Source organism: Equus caballus, chromosome 2 (genome assembly GCF_041296265.1).
Source record: "Equus caballus isolate H_3958 breed thoroughbred chromosome 2, TB-T2T, whole genome shotgun sequence".
Classification (NCBI taxonomy): Eukaryota; Metazoa; Chordata; class Mammalia; order Perissodactyla; family Equidae; genus Equus; species Equus caballus.
In genome coordinates, this window is record NC_091685.1 from 43121410 (window position 1) to 43144951 (window position 23542).

The 23542-nt window shown below is 41.3% G+C and overlaps 1 protein-coding gene across 49 annotated transcripts in view; it reads right to left on the reverse strand.

Annotated features, from left to right (window-relative positions):
* The window catches only part of CAMTA1 (calmodulin binding transcription activator 1), an 850910-nt gene that overhangs the window by 9143 nt on the left and 818225 nt on the right, over positions 1–23542 (reverse strand). For 5 of the 49 annotated variants that reach the window (XM_070261005.1, XM_023627405.2, XM_070261006.1 and 2 more), the window contains 12 exons: positions 21537–21688; positions 18933–19129; positions 18454–18532; positions 17899–18214; positions 16966–17489; positions 11373–11560; positions 10613–10859; positions 9723–9794; positions 8182–8202; positions 6572–6765; positions 5714–5788; positions 2993–3023 (listed from right to left, as the gene is read on the reverse strand). In XM_070261005.1, coding sequence (XP_070117106.1) covers positions 2993–3023; positions 5714–5788; positions 6572–6765; positions 8182–8202; positions 9723–9794; positions 10613–10859; positions 11373–11560; positions 16966–17489; positions 17899–18214; positions 18454–18532; positions 18933–19129; positions 21537–21688 — 2096 coding nt within the window. The remainder of the gene's footprint in view (positions 1–2992; positions 3024–5713; positions 5789–6571; positions 6766–8181; positions 8203–9722; positions 9795–10612; positions 10860–11372; positions 11561–16965; positions 17490–17898; positions 18215–18453; positions 18533–18932; positions 19130–21536; positions 21689–23542) is intronic. The other 44 variants (XM_070261026.1, XM_070261017.1, XM_070261027.1 and 41 more) reach the window with 24 other exon arrangements.

A 23542-nucleotide genomic window follows, 5' to 3' on the forward strand; every position in this document is an offset into this window, starting at 1 on the left:
TGCTGTAACACTGAATACCATCCTGTTAGACTCAAAATCCAACTGGAAATAGTTTTTCCAGCCTGTGCACTTTGAAAGTTTCTTCGGCCTTAAAAATCCTTCAGGCATATGCTGAAAGTAGTATAACACCTAAATTAACTAAGAAAAATAACTAAAACGGTTGATTGAAGTTATCTGTGTATAATAAAAGTTTTCTCTAAAGTAGAGAATCATTGCGTCCAAGACAAAACAAATCCCTGTGACAGTACCAAGAATTTGATAACTCTATTTTAAGTTGTTGGATAAATTAGGGGCTACGATGGAAGTAAAAATGAGCAGGACTCAGTGAGGAGTATTTGGTGCTTTTTCTTAACCTTCCCCAAGCAACGACTAAACATTTGAAGACACAAATGGTATTTTCTGATTGCTAGGCTGCTGGAATTAGCCTGTTGTGTCTTAGTTCTGAGGACTGACAAGCCAACTTCCTTACATATCCTTCCGCCTCATTAATCTAGGAGTTGGGGTCAAATATTGTTTTACAAACACCCTGCCATAAAACTTGATTCTTTAAGTTTTCAAATATTATCTTTCGATGTGTAAACCTTAAAGGTCTTAAATATGGTATATTTTACAAATTAATAAAATAAATATATTATTGTCTTTGACATAAATTCCAGGAATATAAATCCTCCTCAGAGAATGAATGCTCTGCCTCCCAAGAGAGATTTCAAGTTGGGGACTATCAGAGGGAGTGCCATTGTGACTTCTCTGATGGAACAGAGGGAGAGGAGATCTTATCTGCAATTAGACAAAGCCACAGATAAGCTATTTCCCAATTTGGACAGTTAGATAAACATGACCATACTAGCAGGAACCTTAACACTTCTCAGCTTGTATCTTTCAAATTCCCTGAAGACTGAGAAGCATGAAGGATGCTATGAAATTCCAACTTTCCATGCAGGAGGAGGAGTTTGAGGAGCTCACAATAGAATGCAGCAGGCACTAAAGAAATTAAGGTAGGGACGCTGGTTGGCACTGAAAAGCACTTTTAGAAAATGTACTCTTAAAAATGATCATTAACATACCAGAAACTAACAAGCCTCAAAAGTGCAGAAGCAACCACTTTTACTAAAACGTTGGTTCCTTGCAGCAGGCTATATTAATTGCATGTGACATGCAAGACACTACAACTTTTAGTTAAGTTGAATATAGAGCATGCATCTGTTCTCTTGGAGGGTTTTTAATATGGGAAGAAATATTATCTCTGTATGCAGAGAGTGAGCAGGAATAGAAAGAGAGAAATGGAGATTTTTCTCCTCTTTTTCTCTTATATTTCAAACACAGACATCTCTGAGCCCGCTCTACCACATGGGACCTGAAATATATCAGCTGTAAACAACTGCCTAATTCTAAAGAGGACTAACTAGTTAATTTTACAAATGAATGTAGTTCCTTTATTATTTTTTTAAACAAGTTTCTCTTTCAGCTACTACCCATGTTTTCAATTAGGTGAGACTTTAAATCTTTTCTAGGGATAAGGTCTAGATTTACAAAGAACTTATAAAAACTCAATTCTCCTATCATTGTAAGTTGGCAAACTATGGCTCGTGGGCCAAATCCAGCACAATGTATATTTGTGTAAATAAAGTTTTATTGGAACACAGCCACGAACATTCATTTATGTATTGCCTATGGCTGCTTGCATGCTAGAATGGCAGTGCTGAGCAGCTGCAACAGAGACTGTATGGCCCATGAAGCCTAAGATATTTACTACCTGGGCTTTTAAGAAAAAGTTTGCCGACTCTTGGCTTAAAATATAATAAATAAAAATTAGCATCAACATAAATGTAGTGAGATGGGAAATAATATCTCCAGAAGCTTTAGATTTTTTGAATTGTAATCTTTTCTCAGAAATCTTACCCATGACTATATAAAGTATTCGTGGGACGTTAAGAAGGGAGGGCGCTGGATGTCGTCGAGTTGATAGAGATAATTCCCATGTCATATTTTAAATGCATCTTTCCTTAAGACTATCTATAGGATGAAAAGTTGTCAAATTAATCTAAATTCAAGTCTGATTTTGGTGAATTTTATTCATGGCTTTTAAAAAAACAGTTTTCTGACACTAAATCCTTTATTATAACTTAAGACGAGTTACAGTCCCATCTAGCAGAGACTTCCGCCCCTCAGGCACACTTACAAATCAGCACCGGATTCTAAAATCTCAAGAACACTACGAGTGCCCACTGACCACCTGCTCATTATCATTTCTTTAAAATACAAATTCTATTCGAACCTCCACTCTTAACTGCAATAGAGAATCCACAGATTTAAGACACTTTCCACTACACTTTCTTGATTTAGCATTGCCACTAAATGCTGGCAGTCAGCTTTGCTCACTAGCTTGCGAGGAATGTCCTGGGCTGGTTCTGAAAGGGAGGCTTGGTGTACTGGCTCACTCCATAGCACCAGGGAAAGGGAGACTTAGAAAATAAAACTATAGGGACAGGGGAATGGGGAAACAGTAATTCTAAACAAGAAATAGATTAGGTAAGAAAAAAAAAAGCCAGTACCCCCTTAGTGAGCCTTCTCGCTTTAGAAATTTGGACACAGCAGTAGTCAAGAAAGTTTCATGTGGCAAATTATTTTAATCACAAATAACCACTTGCCCAATGTTTTCTTATAGTGTAGCCTCATTTTGATTTGCACTTGTACCACCAGCCTTTTTTTTATACTGAAGACTTCTCCATCAAGTTCTAAGCATGCCCTGTGGCGGTTTCAGAAGATGCTCCCTGCCACTAGGTCATGCATTGGTACATCGACTGGATGTGACTGTTTTCCTGTTGTATAAAGTAGCACTGTTAGTAATTAGGGTTAGTTTTTATTTTATCTTATTTCATTCAAAATGGATGTGAAACTTACTGGCATACCTAGGCTGCAGCCCCATGCAAGCAAGCAAAAAGCAAAATATTGAAAATGGAAGATAAACTGGCTAGCAGGCAGCTACACTCACCCTTTTGTACAGCCTATGGTCCACCAGGGGGCTTTAGACAGTAAAACAACACCAAAGAGCTATTAGCATGTGAGGGTCACAACAGAAATCTTATAAATAGCTTTACTTCAACAAAAGAGTATCAAGTGGTTCCTTTTTTGGAGAGAAAGAAAAGGAGAGTGGTGGTGGGGTATGTGAGATGAGCAGGTAGGAAGTTTACCAATTTATTTTTAAGTCTAAAAATGTCGGGGTCATATGACAGCAAAATCCGTAAGAAATGAGATGTCTCACTTCTGGATTCCTGAAGCCACTACCTACCTACCTTTTCTGAGTGAGTGTCATACGAGACTTTATTTTAATGTTGATTTTAATGCTTCTAAGGGACAATAAACATGACAGTCTCTTAAAATAGTACTCAATAACCCAGAATGGAAACAGGGCTACATACATCCTAGGGAATATATGAGTTCGAACTTCAGGGATAGATTTTTCAGGATTTCTTCAAGTTCCTTAACTGAATATATAGGAACAGTAAGTGAAGAGTGAGCCTATACAGTCAGTACACAGAGGTTATTAAAATTTGCCTCCTCATTTTTCTAACATCCGAACTACAAAAGGGCAGGTAACAAAAAGAGTCAATAGGGGTCTTTAATTCCAAACAATGGATAGAAATTCAGTCTGTAATCTGACGTTTCCTTCATAACAAATCTTCTTCTCAGACTTACGAGGTAAAATCTTCATGAAATTCTTCTCTTCTAGTTCACAAAAAGAGAACTCTAAAAACACGAGTAAAAGGATTCCTCGGTGTAGCCTACTTGGGGAGGCAGCCTTTTTGTGCATCTACGCTTTGCTTAAATATCTGACCCTCTCCACTCACTCAATGGAAACATGGCACGGCCTTAGCCAAAAAAAGGAGAAAAGGAGCACAGGACTTTATGTCATCTCGCTCATAATCAACAAGGTGGCCTTACTGTACGTATTTTCAAAGCTTGAAGATAAGATTAGGAGAAACAAGGAAAATTTAACTTGTGAACATTCTGGTTTGTTTGCAGTGACCTAAAGAAGAGCAATGTTAAGGTGATTTCTTGAAAATAAAACCTATGGGGAGAGTGTTAACGACAGTCTCAGCAGTGCTGGATAGAGTCTTCCTGGGTTTCTCATTTTGCAGGTGGGACAGGAAAAGGGAAGAAGGGAGCGTGAGCACATGTGAGAACACACGGGGAAGGCCCTGTGAGCCCTGGATGTGCCCACCAAAGGAAGAAAGTATTTAGTTGCAAGTAATTTACAGCCAAGTCAAAGATATGACTGAGTAATAAAGAAGAGAGACGGACTTTGCGAAGGCTGGTAGGATTGACTTCATCACGTCATAACCATGCCCCGTATTTTGACGTGCATTTCCTACAAAGCCTTCCTATTTCGGAGCACTGATGTTGGTATCTCATCGGTTAGCTAACCATGGTGGGGGAACCCCCGACTGCTACATGGTAGAGTTGACGGGTTGCTGAGCTCTCTGGTAAGTGTACATTAGCTTCTTTCACAGCATTAGCTAGAGAATACCACATATATCCTCAAGAACGTTCTTTGTACAGTTTGTATTACTATTGATGTGTGGCTCTGTGCATGTTTCCTTCTATTGTCATATAAAAGAATTCTTTTGTTAATTTAAGTAAAAGCACAAGTAGCCAGCCTCAAAAGTCAAAATATTTGCAAAGTTAGCAAGCAGATAGTTTTAGGAGTAAGAAAAACTCAAGTAAAATGAAACCTCTCAGGGATAAAATTGAATCTGGACACTTGAGCTTTTGGTACAATTAAACAGGAAGAGGAAATAAGACATTAAAGAGCTTCCTTTAAAGTTGGGTTCTGTAAACTGTGCAGCTCCTGATGGATGCACAAGAAACAGCAAAACCACAGAGTCATCTCAACACAGCTCAGGCCGCTGCTGTTACAGGTGTCGGACTGGAAAATTAACCTAAATAAGGAAAACAAAACACTTCTCACCAGCCCCCCAAATCTAAGTAAAGAACCTCGTCTTCACAAAGAAACCTCCCGTTTGAGGAAACAAAGAGAAACTCCTCTTAGCTCCACGGGAAGATGCTGTGTCTCCATGGAACGCTAGAGTCACAGAAGCCCATTTATTCTCACTGAAAATGTGCCTCCAATCTCAGATGCTCTTCCTTTCCTGCACAATTTCATTCTAATAATTTCTCCTCTTCCTCATCACTGACTCGCTTTAACTGACAGTCGACAGAGCACGTCAGCTGTCGCACATCCAGCAGGGGGCACCAACTATTTAGTGGAAATTCTACATCAGAAAACTGGGATGGAATTAGTGGTTTTCTATCCTTTCCCTGAGAACAGAAACTGTTATTTTCTGATTGGACACACATTAGCAGAATAAGGGTTTAGAACACACTGTAATGTGGCATATAAATAAGAGGTTAAACAGAAACTTGGAATTAAAAGTTCGTCCAACCAAGTTGCCCTTACACTCAAATTAAAACAGAAAAACACTGGCATGAATCTCCATTAACATCTCCAGCACAGTCGGGAACACCTCCCCACATTCCAGGAGCAGCAACTCAGTCCCTAGTTAGAGTTCTGTGATCCTACTGTAACTTAGGACGTTCACCCTGAGGACCTGCAGGGGGATTAGCTTTATGTAGGAGTTAATGAGTGGTTAAGAAGATCAGGGCTGTTGCATTATTCTTGACGAGCAAAATGTATAGATGAGGATGAATGTACCTGTGGCGACAGCGGCGGAGAAACCTCATTATTTTTCGAGCAGCTTGGTCCTGCTTTTTGGTTAGCAAACTGCTCCTGAAAAAGCCAGAATATTAATTACTGTCACGAGAAGGGTGCTGTAAAGCTTAATTTGCAAAAGTTGAAAAAAGGTCAGCAGTGAGAGAGGACTTTTCAACAGTTCATGCAGCAAATCCAACTGCACAAACAACACTGCCTCTACCGTACTGGGTGTAGGCACGGTGGAAGAGGAGGCAGGGCGGGGACGAACGCTCCCATCCAGCTTTAAGGGAGACAGACTGAAAGTCGGATGTCAACCGTTCTCTCACAACTCTTTATAGGCTCATCTTGTTGAGACGGCCTTGTGGCATCCGGCGGGCTCTCTTCATTTAGACACTGATTCGCCTGAGTTTGATACCCTCTTTGGGTTATTATTTTCTACATTTCTTCTACCAAAGTATTTTACTGTGTTCAAAGTTTTTACCACACTCCCTAAAATGGAATAGCTTAACTCGAATTACTCTTCCAGGTCTTACGTGTAGTAATGCTACAGTTTACAGCACTACCTTTTTGAGTAGAAACTTTGGTCCCACCAAATTCGGATACAAGTTGAAATTGGGTGGTGACATAAAATAATTGGGTGGGGGGTGGCCAGAAAAGGAACTAAATAGACAAAAAAGTAGACCAATAGCACAGGCATAACTATACAAAGTCATAACATCTAGAGTGGTCTGGAAAGAAAAGAACTGCGAGATGCTTTAGTCCCTACACAGACCCCTATACCAGCACAGGGCAACACTGTCAACCGTGACGGTTCTCGTCCCCAGACAGCTTTACCTCCAGGAAATCTTCTCCACCCACCTGAGTTTCTGCTGGACGATGACAGCCGTCCGGCGGGCCTGCCGTCTCTTGCCACATTTCTTATAACTCCGGTAATACTTCTGGATCAGCACGGCAGCACGCCGGCTCTGCTGAAATTTTTTTTGTTCATAGTAACTTCGAAATTTGCTCTGGATAAGGATGGCAGCCTGTGTCATCTTTTTATAAAGTGCATACTGCAGGGGAAACAAGAACAAGCAAAACAGTAACAACAGGAGCCACGCAAGTCCGTGCGTCCTTTGAGCTTATTAGGGGAGCGCCCTTTAGTATCATAGTCTCTGTTTTGGTTTTAATCACTAAAGAGGCAAACTAGGAATCTTTTCACCTACCTTTCCGAAATGCGAAATACTTTAAGGGTTGTCTTCAGACAATGTATTGCTTTAAATGTGTTTTTTCCCCAAAATATCAAAATCTTTTGCCCTTGTTGAGAAAAAGTTTTAATAGCAATAAACTTAGACATGTGAGAATCTTAAACACGTTTAAGAAGTAAAATTAAAAATGTTTACAACTACTATTTACTCTCCAGTTTTGAAACATTTTTAATGAACATTTTTTGTGCCTCCCAATCCCCACCATACACAAGTCTACTTAGCAGTCAGCATCCGACTCCTAACTATCATTCCATATGACAAATTTCTGAGTTACAAGGTCCCAAATACAAGGCTTATCATGAAACGCTGACACCTTTAAGCCGTTCTAACCTGCAAAAGATTAACACTCATAAGACCAACACAGGGGTGACACCATGAAACCTGGAAAGCTGTCACAGAATCGGGGACTGCTTAGGAGCCTGTACCAGCACGGCCTCGAGCCGGCCTGCTGCAGAGCTATCAAAGCGAGGGACGAAGGCACGGGAGAATGACTTCTCCTCCATTTCAGTCTCTAGGCACTAAAAATACAGAGCTCTCCCTGTTTAAAAAAATGCTCTGTCCAACTTGCTAATGAAATAGAATATGACTCTGGGGACAAGAAGTCACAATGAAGCACTTTGCTTACAAGAAGGCAACTTACCATTGCAGGGAAAAACATTCGTCAGAAAACCCCTGTGCCTAAGTCCATCTCTGCATGTATGAGGGGGAATGAGGGAAGGAAACTGACTTCTCAGAATGTCCAAATACAGGACCCTTCTGCAAGAATCCTCTTTAGATTTATCTGACCTGCTTTACATTTTCATTAGTCCAAAAGTCTTTTAAGACAAGAACGCAGTATTCTACAGCGTTTCTGTGGTTTTCATCACCTTGGCCTGTGTATGTTGCACGTTCAGAACCTACCGGGCCACAGTGAAGCCCAGTGGGAAAAAGGCAAGTTTACTTAGTGGGTCATTGGGCTCATGGCCATTGGCCTGGACGGATTCTTCAGATTGACACTGGCCAAGAAAAAATGTCCAACGATTGTTACTGCCAAAACCCTCTCCAACTGAATAACCACATGGTCCCCAGAGGATAGATGCACTGTGGTTAGGTGGCCTGGCAAGGGGAGTATGCCTGTTCCATGACCCTGCCATCTTAATGGCCCCTTCTTGTAGCTGGTGATGGGTGTGAATTTGTGACTCTGGTGGAATGGTTTGTGAGAGGACTTGGGTGTATCATTACCTTCAAGGCTATCCATGTCAGCTTGGGGGAGAAACAGAAAATACAAGATTAATGTTAGATTGCTGAATATAATGAAATTAAAAACCAGAACCAATAAAACTCCCAACCAAAAAAAAAAGGCAATCTGGCTACATTAATGCCTTCCATCTTCCAAAATATTTGTCAGTATTTCAAAAAATAATGCCTTCCATCTTCTGGCTGTAGACAACACTTCTTTGGGAGGAGATTTTTTTAAAAATTCCTATTTTGGAATAAATACCTGCTGCAATCCCAGACTTGAAAGTGATTCTGTGCATCCCTTGTGCTAATGTGAAGCCTGCTCACCAAACAGAAGCCAGGACGGCTCCCTGCTGCAAGGCTACAGGTACTGCGGTGTCAGCGTTTACACAATAAACCTTCATTTTCTGGGATCATGAACTCAACTGGCTACAAGGTGCAGATGTGCCCCCACTCCACCCCCATTAACTGGGCTTCATCCTAGAGAAACTCGAGAAAACGGCAACCCACATCAGAAATCAAAGCGAGGCCTAGATCCGAACAAAAGAAAATAATCTCAAATTTTCATGAAACTATCATACCTCTTGGCATTTATTATTCCTTAAATAAAAATGTAAAACCTACTTAAAGCACAACCTAATAAAAGGTTCTAGAATCTACTGAACTATCATACCTCTTGGCATTTATTATTCCTTAAATAAAAATGTAAATCCTACTTAAAGCACAACCTAATAAACGGTTCTAGAATCTGACAGGACTGAACTTTATCATATGACTTAGTCAAAACTCAGTTAGGCAATTTTTTATATTTTATAATCACCTAGATGGTTAGAAAGTTCTAATTTTTACTTAATTTTTCTGAGCTTCAGCTTCTTCATCTGTCAAATGGAAATAAAATTGTTTACTTCAAATAATTGTAAGGGGCAAATGAGATGATGTGCTTAAAAGATGTGGTACACAGTGGGCACTCCATAAACATTAGTTCCCTTTCCCACTTGACGGTAGTTATGTAACCGTACAGGCTGTTCTGGAAACAGGAATACTGCATGAGACTATGTAGACATTCTTGCATCTCTTAACTAAGGAAGGAAAAAGCAGTTTAAGATGCTTTGGGCTTCTTAAGATTTTTCAAACATTTTTACAATTCTTCATTTTAAAATGGACAAGAAGAAGCTGAAAGGAGAAACAGCTAAAGATCATATAACTTATGGGATTCAAGGTCAAAGATGATAGCCAGGATTTATCTTCTCCAGTCACCATATCAAGCTCCCTAGAGTTCTTTATTACTACAGAATTTATAGGTGAATTACTGGAACAAAGAACCTGACTTCAAACACAAATAACTCTTTGTATCAGACCAGTATCTCAGGAAGGTGCTAACATTAAAAGGCCAGCAATGTGAACAAAATCATTTTGTGGCCTAAGTTTATTTGCGGGTGATTTTGTGTTTTTGTTTCTTTCCATTTGGAACAAATGAATCCTCAGGGGCCTGGCGCTGCTTGGGCGAGGCACATTTCCTCTCGTGACCCCAAACTGTGGTTTACCTGTTTGTATTTTCTGTAACAACGCTGAATGACAGCAGCAGCCACTTCTTGCTGTTCCCGCAAAGGTCGGCCCTTAAGGGTAAGGTGAGGAAAAACAAATCAATAATGATTTAGTAAAGGACTTTCTTAAGACTTAAACAGAATCGTTACTCATTTAGCTAACTTTCTCAGAACTGAGACACTAGGTTTACCAAAATACAGTGATAATTATAAGTATAAATTAGGAAAAATGAATTTACAGAATAAATCTCCAACTATTCTTGCTTCTAAATAGAACTATGATATTTGGATATCAGGAGGCCTAAAAAATATTCATTTTCAAAGTATTTCACAAATTAGGTATTGTACTACTTGTCCTTATAAACTGCCAGATCTCCACTGCTTTCCTACAATAACCCCAAGTATTCTACTTTTGGATGGATCGTCAATGCCTTTCAACACCTTCTCAAGGCGGTCAAAGACTCCTTTAAGGATCTGTGGAAGACTATGGAACCTCTCCCACCGAAAATGCACATACAGACTCTTTAACAGAAAATTTTAGGAGTTTATGAGCTGCCTAAAGTCAGCCCAAAGCCTCCAGTTGGAAACCCCTGCTTTGGGTCATAAATGTCTCAGGGCAGAGATATCAACTTACTTTACACTAACTAAATAATAAATGTTCATTATTATTACTGACAATAACTTGAGATGGTGATGACCATCACATTACTGGTCAGTTTCATTTTACTAAAGCTTCTGAAAATTATTAATAATTTCATGAGATGTAATAATTTCAAATAAAGATTCTATAAATTCAGAGGAAAAAAAGAAATGGCCCATGTTTGAGTTTGAATGACTGACTTTTCCTGATCTTAAGAATGTCACAACATCAGGACTCTGTTCTATTTTACCTTGTATTTCCGGAAAGCTGTCTGGACAAGCCTGGCAGCCTCATAGAGTTCTCTCTGTTCATGATCAGACAGAGTTAGCTGAGCAAACTCATTCTCTACCTTCTCACTGGTAGATGCGCTCAGGAATTCCGACCAGTCCGCGGCTGAGGGGAGGCTGGGCTTCTCAAAAGCTATTTCACTGACTGGCGAGCCTACGGGGCTCAAGCTGGTGTTAGAAGAAGGGGTTAGAGGCTCGTTATATGCACTTCTGAAACAAGAGGAGACAGGGAGATAGATGATGGGTGATTGATGTGCACGATCTGTTACATACCGATCAATGCCACAAGATGGTGTCCACCAGGAGCCACTAGGGACTATTAAGACCATGGCTTCATTCGGTCTGGTAAATTGCTGAAAGTGCCCTGACTTTAAGTCAAAGTCCTTCAGTTACTAGGTTCATACTGAGCACCCATCGTGAATTTAGGACTATGCCAAATACTAAACCCACTGAGTACACTATCGCACCTTTATGAAATTTCAATGGAACTGGGGGAAAGGATTATGATACATTGTCTCATATGCTCTGATATGGGGAGAAAAATCATGGAGGAGCAGAGGACGAGAGGGCCTTCAAAGTGGCAACGGAACTCTCCCCAATGCTTCTTTCTTTCCTTAATAAGGTCTTATATGATACAGCATTCCTCAAGTCCAATTAGTCTCCCACGTCCCCAGTGAAATCCAGGAATTTGTCCTAGATAGTGACCCACGGACTTCTACTGACCTGATCTGGGCAGCATTTGGCAGATGATCGACATCAGCTAGGTAACTGGCCAGCCAGCTCATTGTACTGCTAATGGCAGCAGTATCTGTTCTTTCCAATGCTGACGACTCCATGGGCACAAAATTCTCCTGCTTGATTCGGTCAGGTGTGGCTTCAATGATGTGTTCTGCCAAGGTCATCATGTTTACCTGGAATCCGGAGTTCACAGAACACTCAGGTTAGAAAGGAACCTGGGAAGCCATCCAGGCTTACCTCCACTCCCCCATCTCCCAAGAAAGAAATAAGGGATGGCGAGCTGACACCTCAATTCAATTCACCCCAACATTATTGTTTCACACAATTCACTTGAATATCTGCGACTTGATTATCTCCAAATCATAGTTTGGCCAAAAACCTTCAGTAAAGTCTGAGAGAATGTCTGGTGTGTGCCTAGTGTCTACTCCCAGCTGGTACCAGTCAATCAGCGATGCCATGCCTGGGCAGTTCTAAAGTGAGTTGTCATATTAATGTGGTGACACTACTGGTTACCTAAGCAATATCCAACCCTCCCTCCTTTGCCTTGCTTAGAACCCCCGTTTTGTAGCGAGCAGCAATGTGCCCAACCCCAGGGGACAGCTCATGAAGGATATAAGAGCCAATTATGATCATCTTCTTCTTGACTTCCCACCTTCCCATGCACATGGGGAGGATATATTTCCCACTTGTGGAAAATGAGACGATACAGAAGTCTGCTCAGAGGCTTTTGGGCAAAGCTTTGCTTTCCTGATGAAAGGTATCGATGCCCCAGCTCTTGCCTCTCTTCTTCCTGCCATGACTACAGACAAGCTCAAGAAGCCATATTCAAACATAAAGCAAAAGCATGAAGAGGAAAGCCAAAAAGAACAGAAAATCGAGAAGAAAATCGTGGTCTCTGATGGCTTCACTGAGCAACTGAACCTCTGGACTTCCTGCCATGTGAGGAAAAAAATCATTTTTTAATTAAACCACTGTAATTAGGTTGCTGATACTTGCATCCAAAATACATTCCTAATAGACACAATTAGGAATCCTTAAAACTAGTGTAGAGTGAGATATATTTTATCAGAATCAGAGATATGGCCTTGTTTTTAAAAATTTCCTTGCACATCCCTTGAAAATGGAAATTAAAACATAGCAGTTTCAGTTTTTAAGTGAATTAAAAATGTTCTGAAAGTATCTATACAAAGGTGACAAAATGCTTATCTTACAACACGAATCAACCTCAAAAACGATATGCTAAGTGAACGAATCCAGACAGAAGATATACTTTATGATTTCATTTATATGAAATTTCTAGAAAAAGCAAAACTCTGGGGTATAGAAATCAGATCAGTGGTTGCCTAGGGCTGGAAAGGGAGCGGAAATTGACTGCAAATGGGTTCAGGGAACTTTTAGGGGCGATGGGAGGGTGCTAAATGGGACTGAGATGATTGCATAGCTGTATAAATTTATAAAAATTCATCACGCAAACCTAAAATGGATGAAGTTTATGGTATGTAAATTATACCTCAATAAAGCTGTTAAAAACACTTAACGGGTAATTTTCTAAATTTTCAACATAGAACAAGAATGATTATTGCAATAGAAATAAAAATGAAAACATTCAGGGAGAAAATATTACAGCTTTTCTTTCCCTCCTACATTAGCCTTGCTTTGTGACTCAAACAGGAGGTAAATCCTACTTTGATTTTTTTTTCCCCTAAAGATCGGCACCTGAGCTAACAACTGTTGCCAATCTTTTCTTCTTCTTCTTCTTCTTGTCCCCAAAGCCCCCCAGTACATAGTTGTAGGTCCTTCTGGTTGTGGCATGTGGGACGCTGCCTCAGCATGGCCCGATGAGCAGTGCCATGTCTGCACCCAGGATCCGAACTGGCAAAACCCCAGGCCACTGAAGTGGGGCAAGTGAACTTAACCACTCGGCTACAGGGCTGGCCCCTGCTTCTTTTTCTATGAAAGTATTAAAAAGGGGAATTTCTAGAGACCGAAGGTTATAATCTATAGTCACTCCTCAAGTCTTCCATTTTATAAACATGTATCAGTGTAAGAACACCTTAACATCATAATAAGTGCAACACTCTGGGATACCGAGAAGCTGATATTTTATTGTGATGGCTGCAAAAGGCAATGAAATTTAAATGACTTCAAATCAAATAATATTCTAAGAAGTTGGACCTAAAAAATCATATAATTCACTTCTAAATGTCTTGGATTGTGATCAAAGAAGATAACCTTTAAATGTGCAGTTTTAGGTTTTTACTTAAATTCTCTTTGGGTCTAGTATATGAGCAATTTTCATAAATATGTCTTGGATATCTGAAAAGAACAATGATATGTATATTTATTATTGTATTCATATATCTACATAATTATATATAAGTATATCATATACTAAATATATCATAAATACTAAATATATATACTAAATCAAACTTTCTAATTGTTCAATTTTTTCTGTATCCTTTTTACATCTACTTGATCTGACAAATTCTGAGATAGGGTGTTTGTCTCCACTATGACTATGGTTATAGTTCCACATTTCTTTATATTTACTAGTTTTTGCTTTAATATTTAGAAGCTATGTTGTTAGGTATACAATGGTTCATGACTGCCTATCTTCTTGGTAAATTATATGTATATATACATTTACATTTGCCTTGAACTGTACCTTTTTTTTTTTAAAGATTTTATTTTTTTTTCCTTTTTCTCCCCAAAGACCCCCAGTACATAATTGTATATTCTTCATTACGGGTCCTTCTAGTTGTGGCATGTGGGATGCTGCCTCAGTGTGGTTTGATGAGTAGTGCCATGTCCGCGCCCAGGATTCGAACCAACGAAACACTGGGCCGCCTGCAGCGGAGCGCGCGAACTTAACCACTCGGCCACGGGGCCAGCTCCTTGAACAGTACTTTTTAATCTTTTTTCTTTTTATCCTCGTTTGTTAGTTATATCTTTAACCACTGCTTCATTTTCCTTCTATTTCATTTCATTTTAATTTTGCTTTCTTTTTTACCCAATCTGAGAATCTTTGAATAGAATTATCAGTTACCAAAGTGGGAATGAATCATACATGAAAATATTCCTACAATATTACGTTTTCTGTTTATTATTTCTGTTGTTGCTTTTCTCTTTGTTACCATTCCTGAACTTTTCCCAGGAATTTTCTTTTTCCCCCTTCAATGACTTAGAAATTCGATAGCTGTTTTTATGTTACTTGACGTTAACTTGACATTTCCAACAAGCATATTTCAGCCTATACTTATCTATTAGAGTCACAAGTGGAACAAAATCTGCTCTTCCCTGAACAGAAGAGTCGCTTTAACACACTTTACCTTCTTCACTTCTTTACCTCCCTGGTTTTGTTAAAATAATTTACAATTTTAGTTCTAGGTTATTTTTTAAACGTTATTCCTGTTCTATTTAAAGAGCTCCCTCTTAACAACTGCCTTCTGCATACACCCGTCCTGTTGAGAGTTACTCCGGCCCCAGTGTTACTGGTTTGATTGTTCACTCCTCCATGAACGCTGGTTTGCCATTTCTTGAATTATTTCATTATTTTTAATTGTTATTTTATCATTTGGCTGAAATATTTCTTTAGACTGCTGCTTTTTTCATAGATATGTGCTCTGAATTTAGCAAAATATTATTCTCTCAAGGCTCAGTAAAAAAAGTAGATTTTTTTTAGGTTATTTTCTATTTCTTGTATCAACTCTGTTTCAGTGAAGGCCAACTGTTCTAAAGCTGTGCCACTCAATGGATATTTAAACAAATTAATTGAACTTAAATAAAATTAGAAATTCAGTCCCTGAGTCACACTAGCTACATGTCAAGAGCTCAGTACCACAAGTGGCTGGTGGCTGCCCTACAGGGCAGGACAAACACAGAACACTTCTATCACTGCAGAACCTTCTATTCTAAAGCACTGTTCTGGGGGCTCAACTTGGTCCCCCTCTTTTGAGCTGCTGATTTTCACAGTCTGGTGATTTATTATTACATGTTTATATTTATAAATATTGTCCTAGATTGCTCAGTACTGATATTTGGTATGAGTTCCATCAGGAATTGTTTAAAACAGGGTTTGGCAAATCACAGAAAGCCAAATCCAGCCTGCTACCTGTTGGTGTAAATAAAGTTTTATTGGCACATAGCCACACTCATTTATGTTGTCTAAGGCTGCTTTTGTACTCTAAGGGCAGACAGAATAGTCATGACAAAGTCTGCATGGCCCGCAAAGCCTGAAATATTTACTATTTGGCTTTTTACAGGAGAATTTGCCCAGCCTGGTCTAAAACATTATTTGATTTCCCTGGCAGGCCTCCCCATGATTGCAGTGGTTGCTAGGTCAGTAGTGGGGCCTCTCCACCACCTACAAGGAATGGGAGCACACTGGTGAGCATGCGACCTTCCCTCCCCTGTGCTCACAGCTGAGGGCTGGCGGGAAGGGCACCCTGGGATGCACAAACAGGAGAGTACAGCCATCAGCCCTCTCCCCAGGAACGCTGGCCGGGATATGATCTCCTCCAGGCATCTCCTCTCGCTGCATCATTTCTACAGGCACGGGTGCGCTTCCGAATTCCTTGCGTGAGTTTTTCCTTTTACATTTGTCTTGGGTTACATCAGTGGGAAGTTGGAAAGAGAGGAAGTCAAACACATCTTCTTAGGTTGCTTCTCTGGTCCTGCTCTACACAGTAAATATATATTTTTTTTTTGCAGGGAAGGATTCACCCTGAGCTAACATCTGTTGCCAATCTTCCATTTTTTTTTCTTCTCCCCAAAGCCCCAGTGCATGGTTGTATATCCTAGTTGTAAGTCCTTCTGGTTCTTCTATGTGAGCTGCTGCCACAGCATGGCTACTGACAGATGGGTGGTGCAGTTCCGCAACCAGGAAACGAACCTGGGCCAGCAAGGTGGAGAGCGTGGAACTTTAACCCCTAGACCATCAGGGCTGGCCCACTACATAGTATATTTTAATTAATGCAATTTGCTTGCTTAATAGCCTAAACTCAAGTTTACTTCAGTATATATTCTCTTGATCTACAGCAAGTTTAATGGTGTAAAAGGACTCTGGATTTTCTAGACTTATTATAAGGGCAGTCAATTATCAATAACTGCACCTCATGAGAGCCTCACACTGTATACACCCTTTACGATGGCGAGAGGATGGTTGTACTGATCAAATCACTTAGATCATTCAAATTCTAACCACGGCCTCCTGTTCAAGCTAGTATCGGGCCGTGACTCTCATAACTAGTACATAAAACAGTGACTCAGTCACCCTGGATGCAAGGAGGAAGCAGAAGACTTGTGTGGGGCGATGAGCGAGTTCTGAGGAGCTGGCGCGAGGAGGGAAGGCTTTGCTGAGACCTGGGTCTCTGGCGCTCAGGCCCGATTCACAATGGTTGATTCACTGAATGCAAATGTGGCCCGAGTAAAGAAGATACTCCAACATTCCTGCGCATAAGACCAGACTTTTAACCCTTCACTGGTGAGAAAATCACGTGACCTTTGGAAACTGCAAAGATCAAGGAAGCTCTGAGGGACACACCAGCCTCTGCAGGCTTACCTTTTCCATGCTTACCTGTATATCATCCATGGGTTGTGAGCATTCCTCGTTTTCTGCACTATCACGGTAGGACCCCATCTCTGTATTCACCACCTCTCTGTTAGCCATCATCAGGACACTCATTGGTTCCCGTGGACGCACCTGTGAAGGTGCGGCATCCTTTCCTACACTGGTCCCCTTCGGATTTCCAGTCACCTGTACTGTAGACACACCAATGTAAAGATCTTTGGAATTCCACTTTACTACAGGCTGAGATCCAGAGGCTTGGAATCCTGCAGTCTCTGGAGTGGGAGGGGAGAGTTCCCGGCTGTAGTCCCTCACTCCTTCACTGGGGCTGATTGTCTCGGGGACAGACTGCTTAGAACTAGGGCTCTGCTTCCTGATATTTGGCTGTTCCAGACTCAGTGCAGTGGAAAGCAGCTTCTCCTGCCTTGCCTGGAAGTACTCAGGGTTCAATTTATGCTTTTTGGGAGCTGGATAATCTTTGTGGCTCTCACTGCTGTAGTAATTAGAGGGTTCAGACCGAGGTCTTCTCAGCTCTGAAAAGTACAGTAGAAAGGATAGTCAGGACAGGCGATAAAATTAGGAATCCTAAAGAAATAATACTTTCTCTATGCCTGAGAGACACAAAGTGCAAAGCCGGAACTTAAGACATGTCCCTAACATTTAAATATTCCCCAGCAGCATACACTGTATTCAGATAATCCTCCTCCAAAATGTGTATTTCTTTCTTGCATGGACATAGGTTTTTTGCTACTTTCTGCATTTGGGGGTGGGAGGAGGTAGGGAGGAAGCACCAGACATTCTAACAGCTAAAAGGAAAAGCAGAAACATAAAAAAAACAAAGCCCAAATACGTGAATATCCTATGGACTTTTCTGAGGGTGGCTGCATGAAAGCAAATGGGAAATCTGTCAAGTTCTGAGATGCAATAATTTTGAATTTTTACCTGGATTGGTACTTGCAATAACGGTGACTCCTTTGGGTATTTCTGGAGAGTTGATGGCTTCGCTGTGCCACTGGGTCATCCAGCTATCTGTATTAGGCTCTTCGCTTGGAGGACAGTGTATTCTGGGGTTCTGTCCCAGCTGAGCCTGCTCATCTCTCTGCAGGTGCTCCAGACACTCTGCTAATTTCACATGACCCCTTGACCTGGCAATTCCCAAAGGCAGCCTTCCTAGAGAGTCAGGAATAGAGATGGCCCGACGGTCCCACTTGTATAGCACGACGGCAGCTTCTAAGTGCCCTAGGGCACATGCCCACATCTAAAAAACAGGAAGACAAAGCAAGCTTTCTCAATATGAGTTCAAAACATATTTTACTTTGCCATTGCTGCCAATTGACAAACTGGTCCTTGCTGGCAATCTCAATGGGGCCATAAAACATTTATTACAACGGAGCTCTGATAAATGTCATATAACAATGAGGGATCACGAAGGGAACTAGGCACATCCCTGTGCCAGCCTAGAAACCAGTTCAGGGAATAAGCGAACCCATTTCTTACCAGAGGAGTACAGGAGAAGTGGTCCACATTCAAGGGGTCAACTTCCAGTTCCAAATCAATGCTGTCTGCATGCTTTGTGCTGTAAAGGATAGCACCAGCAATTACTGCACCATTAATCAACGTTAAAGGAAATACCAGAACATTATAAAACCCCACAAAGCTGAAACCAAACTGGGCACCTAACATCCCTGATGTGAAGAGATACAGTCCCGAATTTCACAGGGTGGTCTGGACTCTTTTGTTTTGCTAGGAGCCCAGAGGAAATAAAAAGTTCAACATTCAGTTAGCATCTCACTCAGTATTTCTCGGGCAGAAGTTCATAAAATTCCCTTGGAAACTGTCCTCAGAGAAAGCCCTTTGCTCACAGGCTGTCACGCTCCCCGAAAGGCCAGATTTCTCTCTGCTAGCAGAAATGCTCAAGAGGAAGTTGCAGGTTGATGCATGAGGATGACCCCCAGTCGTCTGCACCCCAGCCTTACCGCCATTTGATGAGGGTCTGGATTAGGGTGGCATAGCCCTGGGCCGCAGCCAGGTGTAGGAGGGTCATTCCACGGAAAGTCTTTGAATGGATCAAATGCTTGGACTTGGCCCAGCAGGCTCGGCTCATCATCTTCTCACATACGACAACCACGCGGCTCTCAAAGCAGCTCCCCAGCGTCCCAGGGCCAGAAGCGCACTACGATGCAGAAGCACAGGTTACGGTCGGAGCACCAGAAGCCCTCCACCAAAATGCCGGCCAACGACTACATCCAAAACGTCGGCCTTTTGATGTAGGGGGAACAAGTGCTTTATGATTAGCAACTTGAAATGGGAAACACGAAACTGAACACAGAGAGACATCATGAAACAGAGAAGAGAATGTGCTTAGTTCAGCTGAGCAGCACACATCTGCAGTCGTGGTACAAGGTAATTTTCCATAACTCTAAGAACACCAGAGTCTGTCTATCCAGAAGATTCTCGGATTAGGAACCTCATGCTGATCCATCTTGGGGAAAGCGTATACTGCTAAAAAAAAAAAAAAAAAGGTGGCTCTAGCCTCCAGTTGGAGTAAACGCTGCAGGTAGTAAGCTGTTGTGAGAGGGCCAAGCAGGGCGGCTCTCTTAGTTCCCCCATCTGGGGTGCCTGGACCGTCACTCCCCTGTTCCTTCCTAAGGAGAATGAAGTCACTTAGATGGGATTATTTTCCCCTCAAGAATCGCTTCAAAAAATCCAATAATAATCCAGTCCTTTGGGGAAAGCGTTAGAGATCTAGAAATTTAAGTGTTATTAGTAACAATGAGGCACACAGGGACGAGAAATTCACTAATTTTGACCACATGGTTTTCTTCCCTTGATTCAGTTGTAAAGGAGGAAAAATAAAATCAAAGTAACCTCAACAGTTTATCCAAGTCTCTGTGACAGCGGTTTTACGTTTAATGCGCCCCCCCCCCCCACAACATAAATGACCCTTCTAGCCTAATTCTCATCTCCGGGGTTATTTAAAAAGTATTTTTTTCAGTAATAAACCCCATAAAATTCAACTACTACAGAAATACTCTTGCTCATCATTGTTTTTTATTTTTAAATCTGGAAGAAATACCTGCAAAAATAAAAAGGCAGATGATGGATATAATGTCATCCTCACTAGAGCTGTCAAAACGTCTTACAGGAGAACAGCTGGGCAATGCAAACCTGCAGGAGAACGACCTTGACCCCAAGGCCCAGCCAGAGCCACTCCATACACACGAAACAGACATATTCACGAGCACAGGGAAGTCACTGGATCGTGAATGAAGAGGGAATTTTTTCCTATTAACAAAAACAGCCACATCTCTATCATATCAGGTGGACACATATTTATTGAAGCCAACATAAACTGATGAAAGAGTATTCAATAGTAGTTAATATGGAACCGGATAATAACAGGTCAGTTGTTGAAAGGCTGAGCTGTAAAACGACATTATATTCCATTTCCATATAACCTTTGTTGGTAAAAGGAAGAGTTTCATGGGACTCTCTTATTTTAGCCAGGAAATACATTAAACAATGATTACTGCTTTTATAAAACATAGCACTATTAGCGGAAAAAGAAGCCTCTCTTAGCCTTAATAATATTTTGCTGTGTGCCAAGTCTTTCCTTTTCCATGGATTTCTGAAGATGGGAGAAATAAGAAAATTCAAGGAAAAAGGGGATTACGTTTTTGGGTGTGGTATACAATGCTTTATTTTGCCTATTTATTATTATTAAAACTATTACTAACACGATATTTGCAAGGATCATAAAATTAAAAATGTTCACGTAAAAAAATGTAACTGTTCAAAAGAAATCATCACTCACCTTGAAGAGAAAGAGGGGGAATTATTTGAGGATTTTAGGTAATAACTCAGTAGTGGAGGTAAGAAACACTCTCAGACCTTTTAAATTTATCTCTAGGGTCTCCTGAAGAATAATTTCTGCCCAGGAAATTTTCTCAAAATGAAACTCCTAAATGAAATTTACATAAAGCCTTCAAGACTCATGGGAGTACAAAACAGTATTTGGCAATTTCTCTGTACTTGGCAAATTCTTCATGGAATTTATTAAAAAGCACACATGAAAGATGATAGAATTTATAATGTTCTCACAGAAGAATTACAGAAACAGTTTCTCTGGGCCTTTTTCATATTGATCTTCTTGAGTTCATAAAAGGCTTATGAATTACTGAATCCAATTAAATTTTATATTTATACTTAGGATAGAACTCAAAATACAAAACAGATTCTAAGTGAACTCTGAGCCCCAGCAGATGAGTCACACTTGGCCTCTGTGTTTTAATTGGATGTTCTCAGCTCCCACTGCCAGGTAACAGCAGCAAATTCTGAGATCAGTGATGATGACTGAGGCTCAGGGGGGCGAACAACTGAGGAGCCCCCCAGTCCAAGGCTCCTTCCATTTCACGCAGACTGTAGTACGTGGAATCGCAGGCACTGGGAAGCACTCGCTCGGGCTCTGCCTAAGCCAGGAATGATACCAGCAGCAGCAGAGAGGGGACTTGGCCCCAAATGCCTCACTGATCGATAAAACATTAACAAGAGGGAAGGTGATCGCCAACACAGACTCGTACCTGAGCTTGACCTCCTCCGTTCCCGCTCCCGTTGCCCCCTCCACTGCCGCCACCTCCGCTCCCCTGTTTGTGCTGCTGGGACCCCGTCATCTCAGCCATCCTCCTTTCCATCTGCTCCAGTCGCTCTAGGATGGACATCCTGAACTGGTTATCTAGGACAGAGCAGGAGTAAGAGTCAGGTTGTGATCTGAAAGAAGGGCAGTTAACACCGGCCTATTCGAAGGACTGCCCTCAAGTTAACCAGATCACAGAGGTCTGTGCAGGCCAGACTTCTCCAGCATGGCAGTGAGTCTGACACCTCACACAGGACTGTCGCATCGACAGTCGTCCAAAGTCCTCAGCTAAAGGAACAGAAAGTCCCTTTTTGTCAAAGTCCTAGTTTCAGCTTCCTGGCACCCCACTTCTTTGTCAAAGGCCCCAGTGGAAACTTGGAAGAGATCTGGCAGATAGGCCCCTAGAACAAACAAATGAGATAAATATGGCTTAATTTAAAGCAGTAGAAGAAAGCAATTATCGTGGGAAAGGAGGATATATATATATATAAAGTAGTATCTGTTTTACCCAAGCACTGGGGAAAAAAAAAGATTTGGGCTGGCCCGGTGGCGTAGCAGGTAAGTGCGCACGTTCTGCTTCGGTGGCCTGGGGTTCGTTGGTTCGGATCCTGGGTGCGGACATGGCACCACTTGTCAAGCCGTGCTGTGGTAGGCGTCCCACATATAAAGTAGAGGAAGATGGGCACGGATGATAGCTCAGGGCCAGCCTCCCTCAGCAAAAAGAGGAGGATTAGCAGCAGATGTTAGCTCAGGGCTAATCTTCCTCAAAAAAAAAAAAGAAAAAGATTTTATTTCCTGATCCAGGCTCTAGCTTTTACAATTTATTTTAGGCCTTGTATCAGTCACTGCCTGAGACCCTTACACATTTCTTTTAACATGTGTCTCAATCTTTTCAGAGACAAATGCAACCAGGCGCTTCACTTCTATACAATAAACACCAGGACCTGCTGTTGGAGCTGGATCGTAACTGAGAGAAGGCTGTGCTTCTGTACCACTTCACTACAGTGAGACTCTTCTCTCCACATTCACGCATTGACACCACATGCACGCACGTACACATGCACACACCTATATTAGAGTTGGGTTACAGATATATGTTTTTTACAAAAAGGAGCTAAACTCATGATTAAAATCATTAGCACGTATATTCATTCAACAAATTTTAAATAATACTGTGCCAGGTATTTAACAGTGAACAGGACAGAAAAGGCCTCTTCCTGCTCTAGTAAGTGAGCAAGCAGGATAACACGATAAGGAGTGATGGGGTGGGAGCAGTATCTTGATAAGTCAGGAACGGTGACACTTGAGTTTGACCACAATGATGAGAAGGAGTTAGACCTGCCAAGAGCTGGGGTGAGGGAACAGCACATGCAAAGGCCCTGAGACAGGACATTCATGGAACAGAAGCCGTGTGGCTGGACCACAGCAGGGAGGAGAATAGAGGATGATGGTGAAGAGGTGGCCAAGGGCCAGACAGTACACAGTTATCAAGAACTCTGGCTCTGCCAAATAACAGCTGTGTAACTTTGAACAAAACCTTTGGTGCCTCAGTTTCTTCGACTCTTAAATGAAGATGTAGCTGTACTTACCTCAGAGGGTTATTGTGAGAACTAAATGAATATACATAAAGGCTCATAACATGCTAAGTTCCAGATAAGTGTTCTAGCCATCATCGTCATCTTTAGACCAATGAATTAAATGTCTTTAGAAACTGATTGAACAGCTGCGACAACATCTCTCTCCCTGAGATTGCTAACAGCGTAACTATTTTCAAAATACAGCCATCTGAATCATGAAAAGGAATAACCTGGAAAAGAAATATTTTATCAGCATTCCTTGCCATCCTGACTATGAATCTTAACACCAGTGAGCAAAGCTTACAGATTCTACGTGACATACAACAACGGGCGGAGCTAACGCTGACGGAATGCTTCCCACCTGCCAGGCACCGTT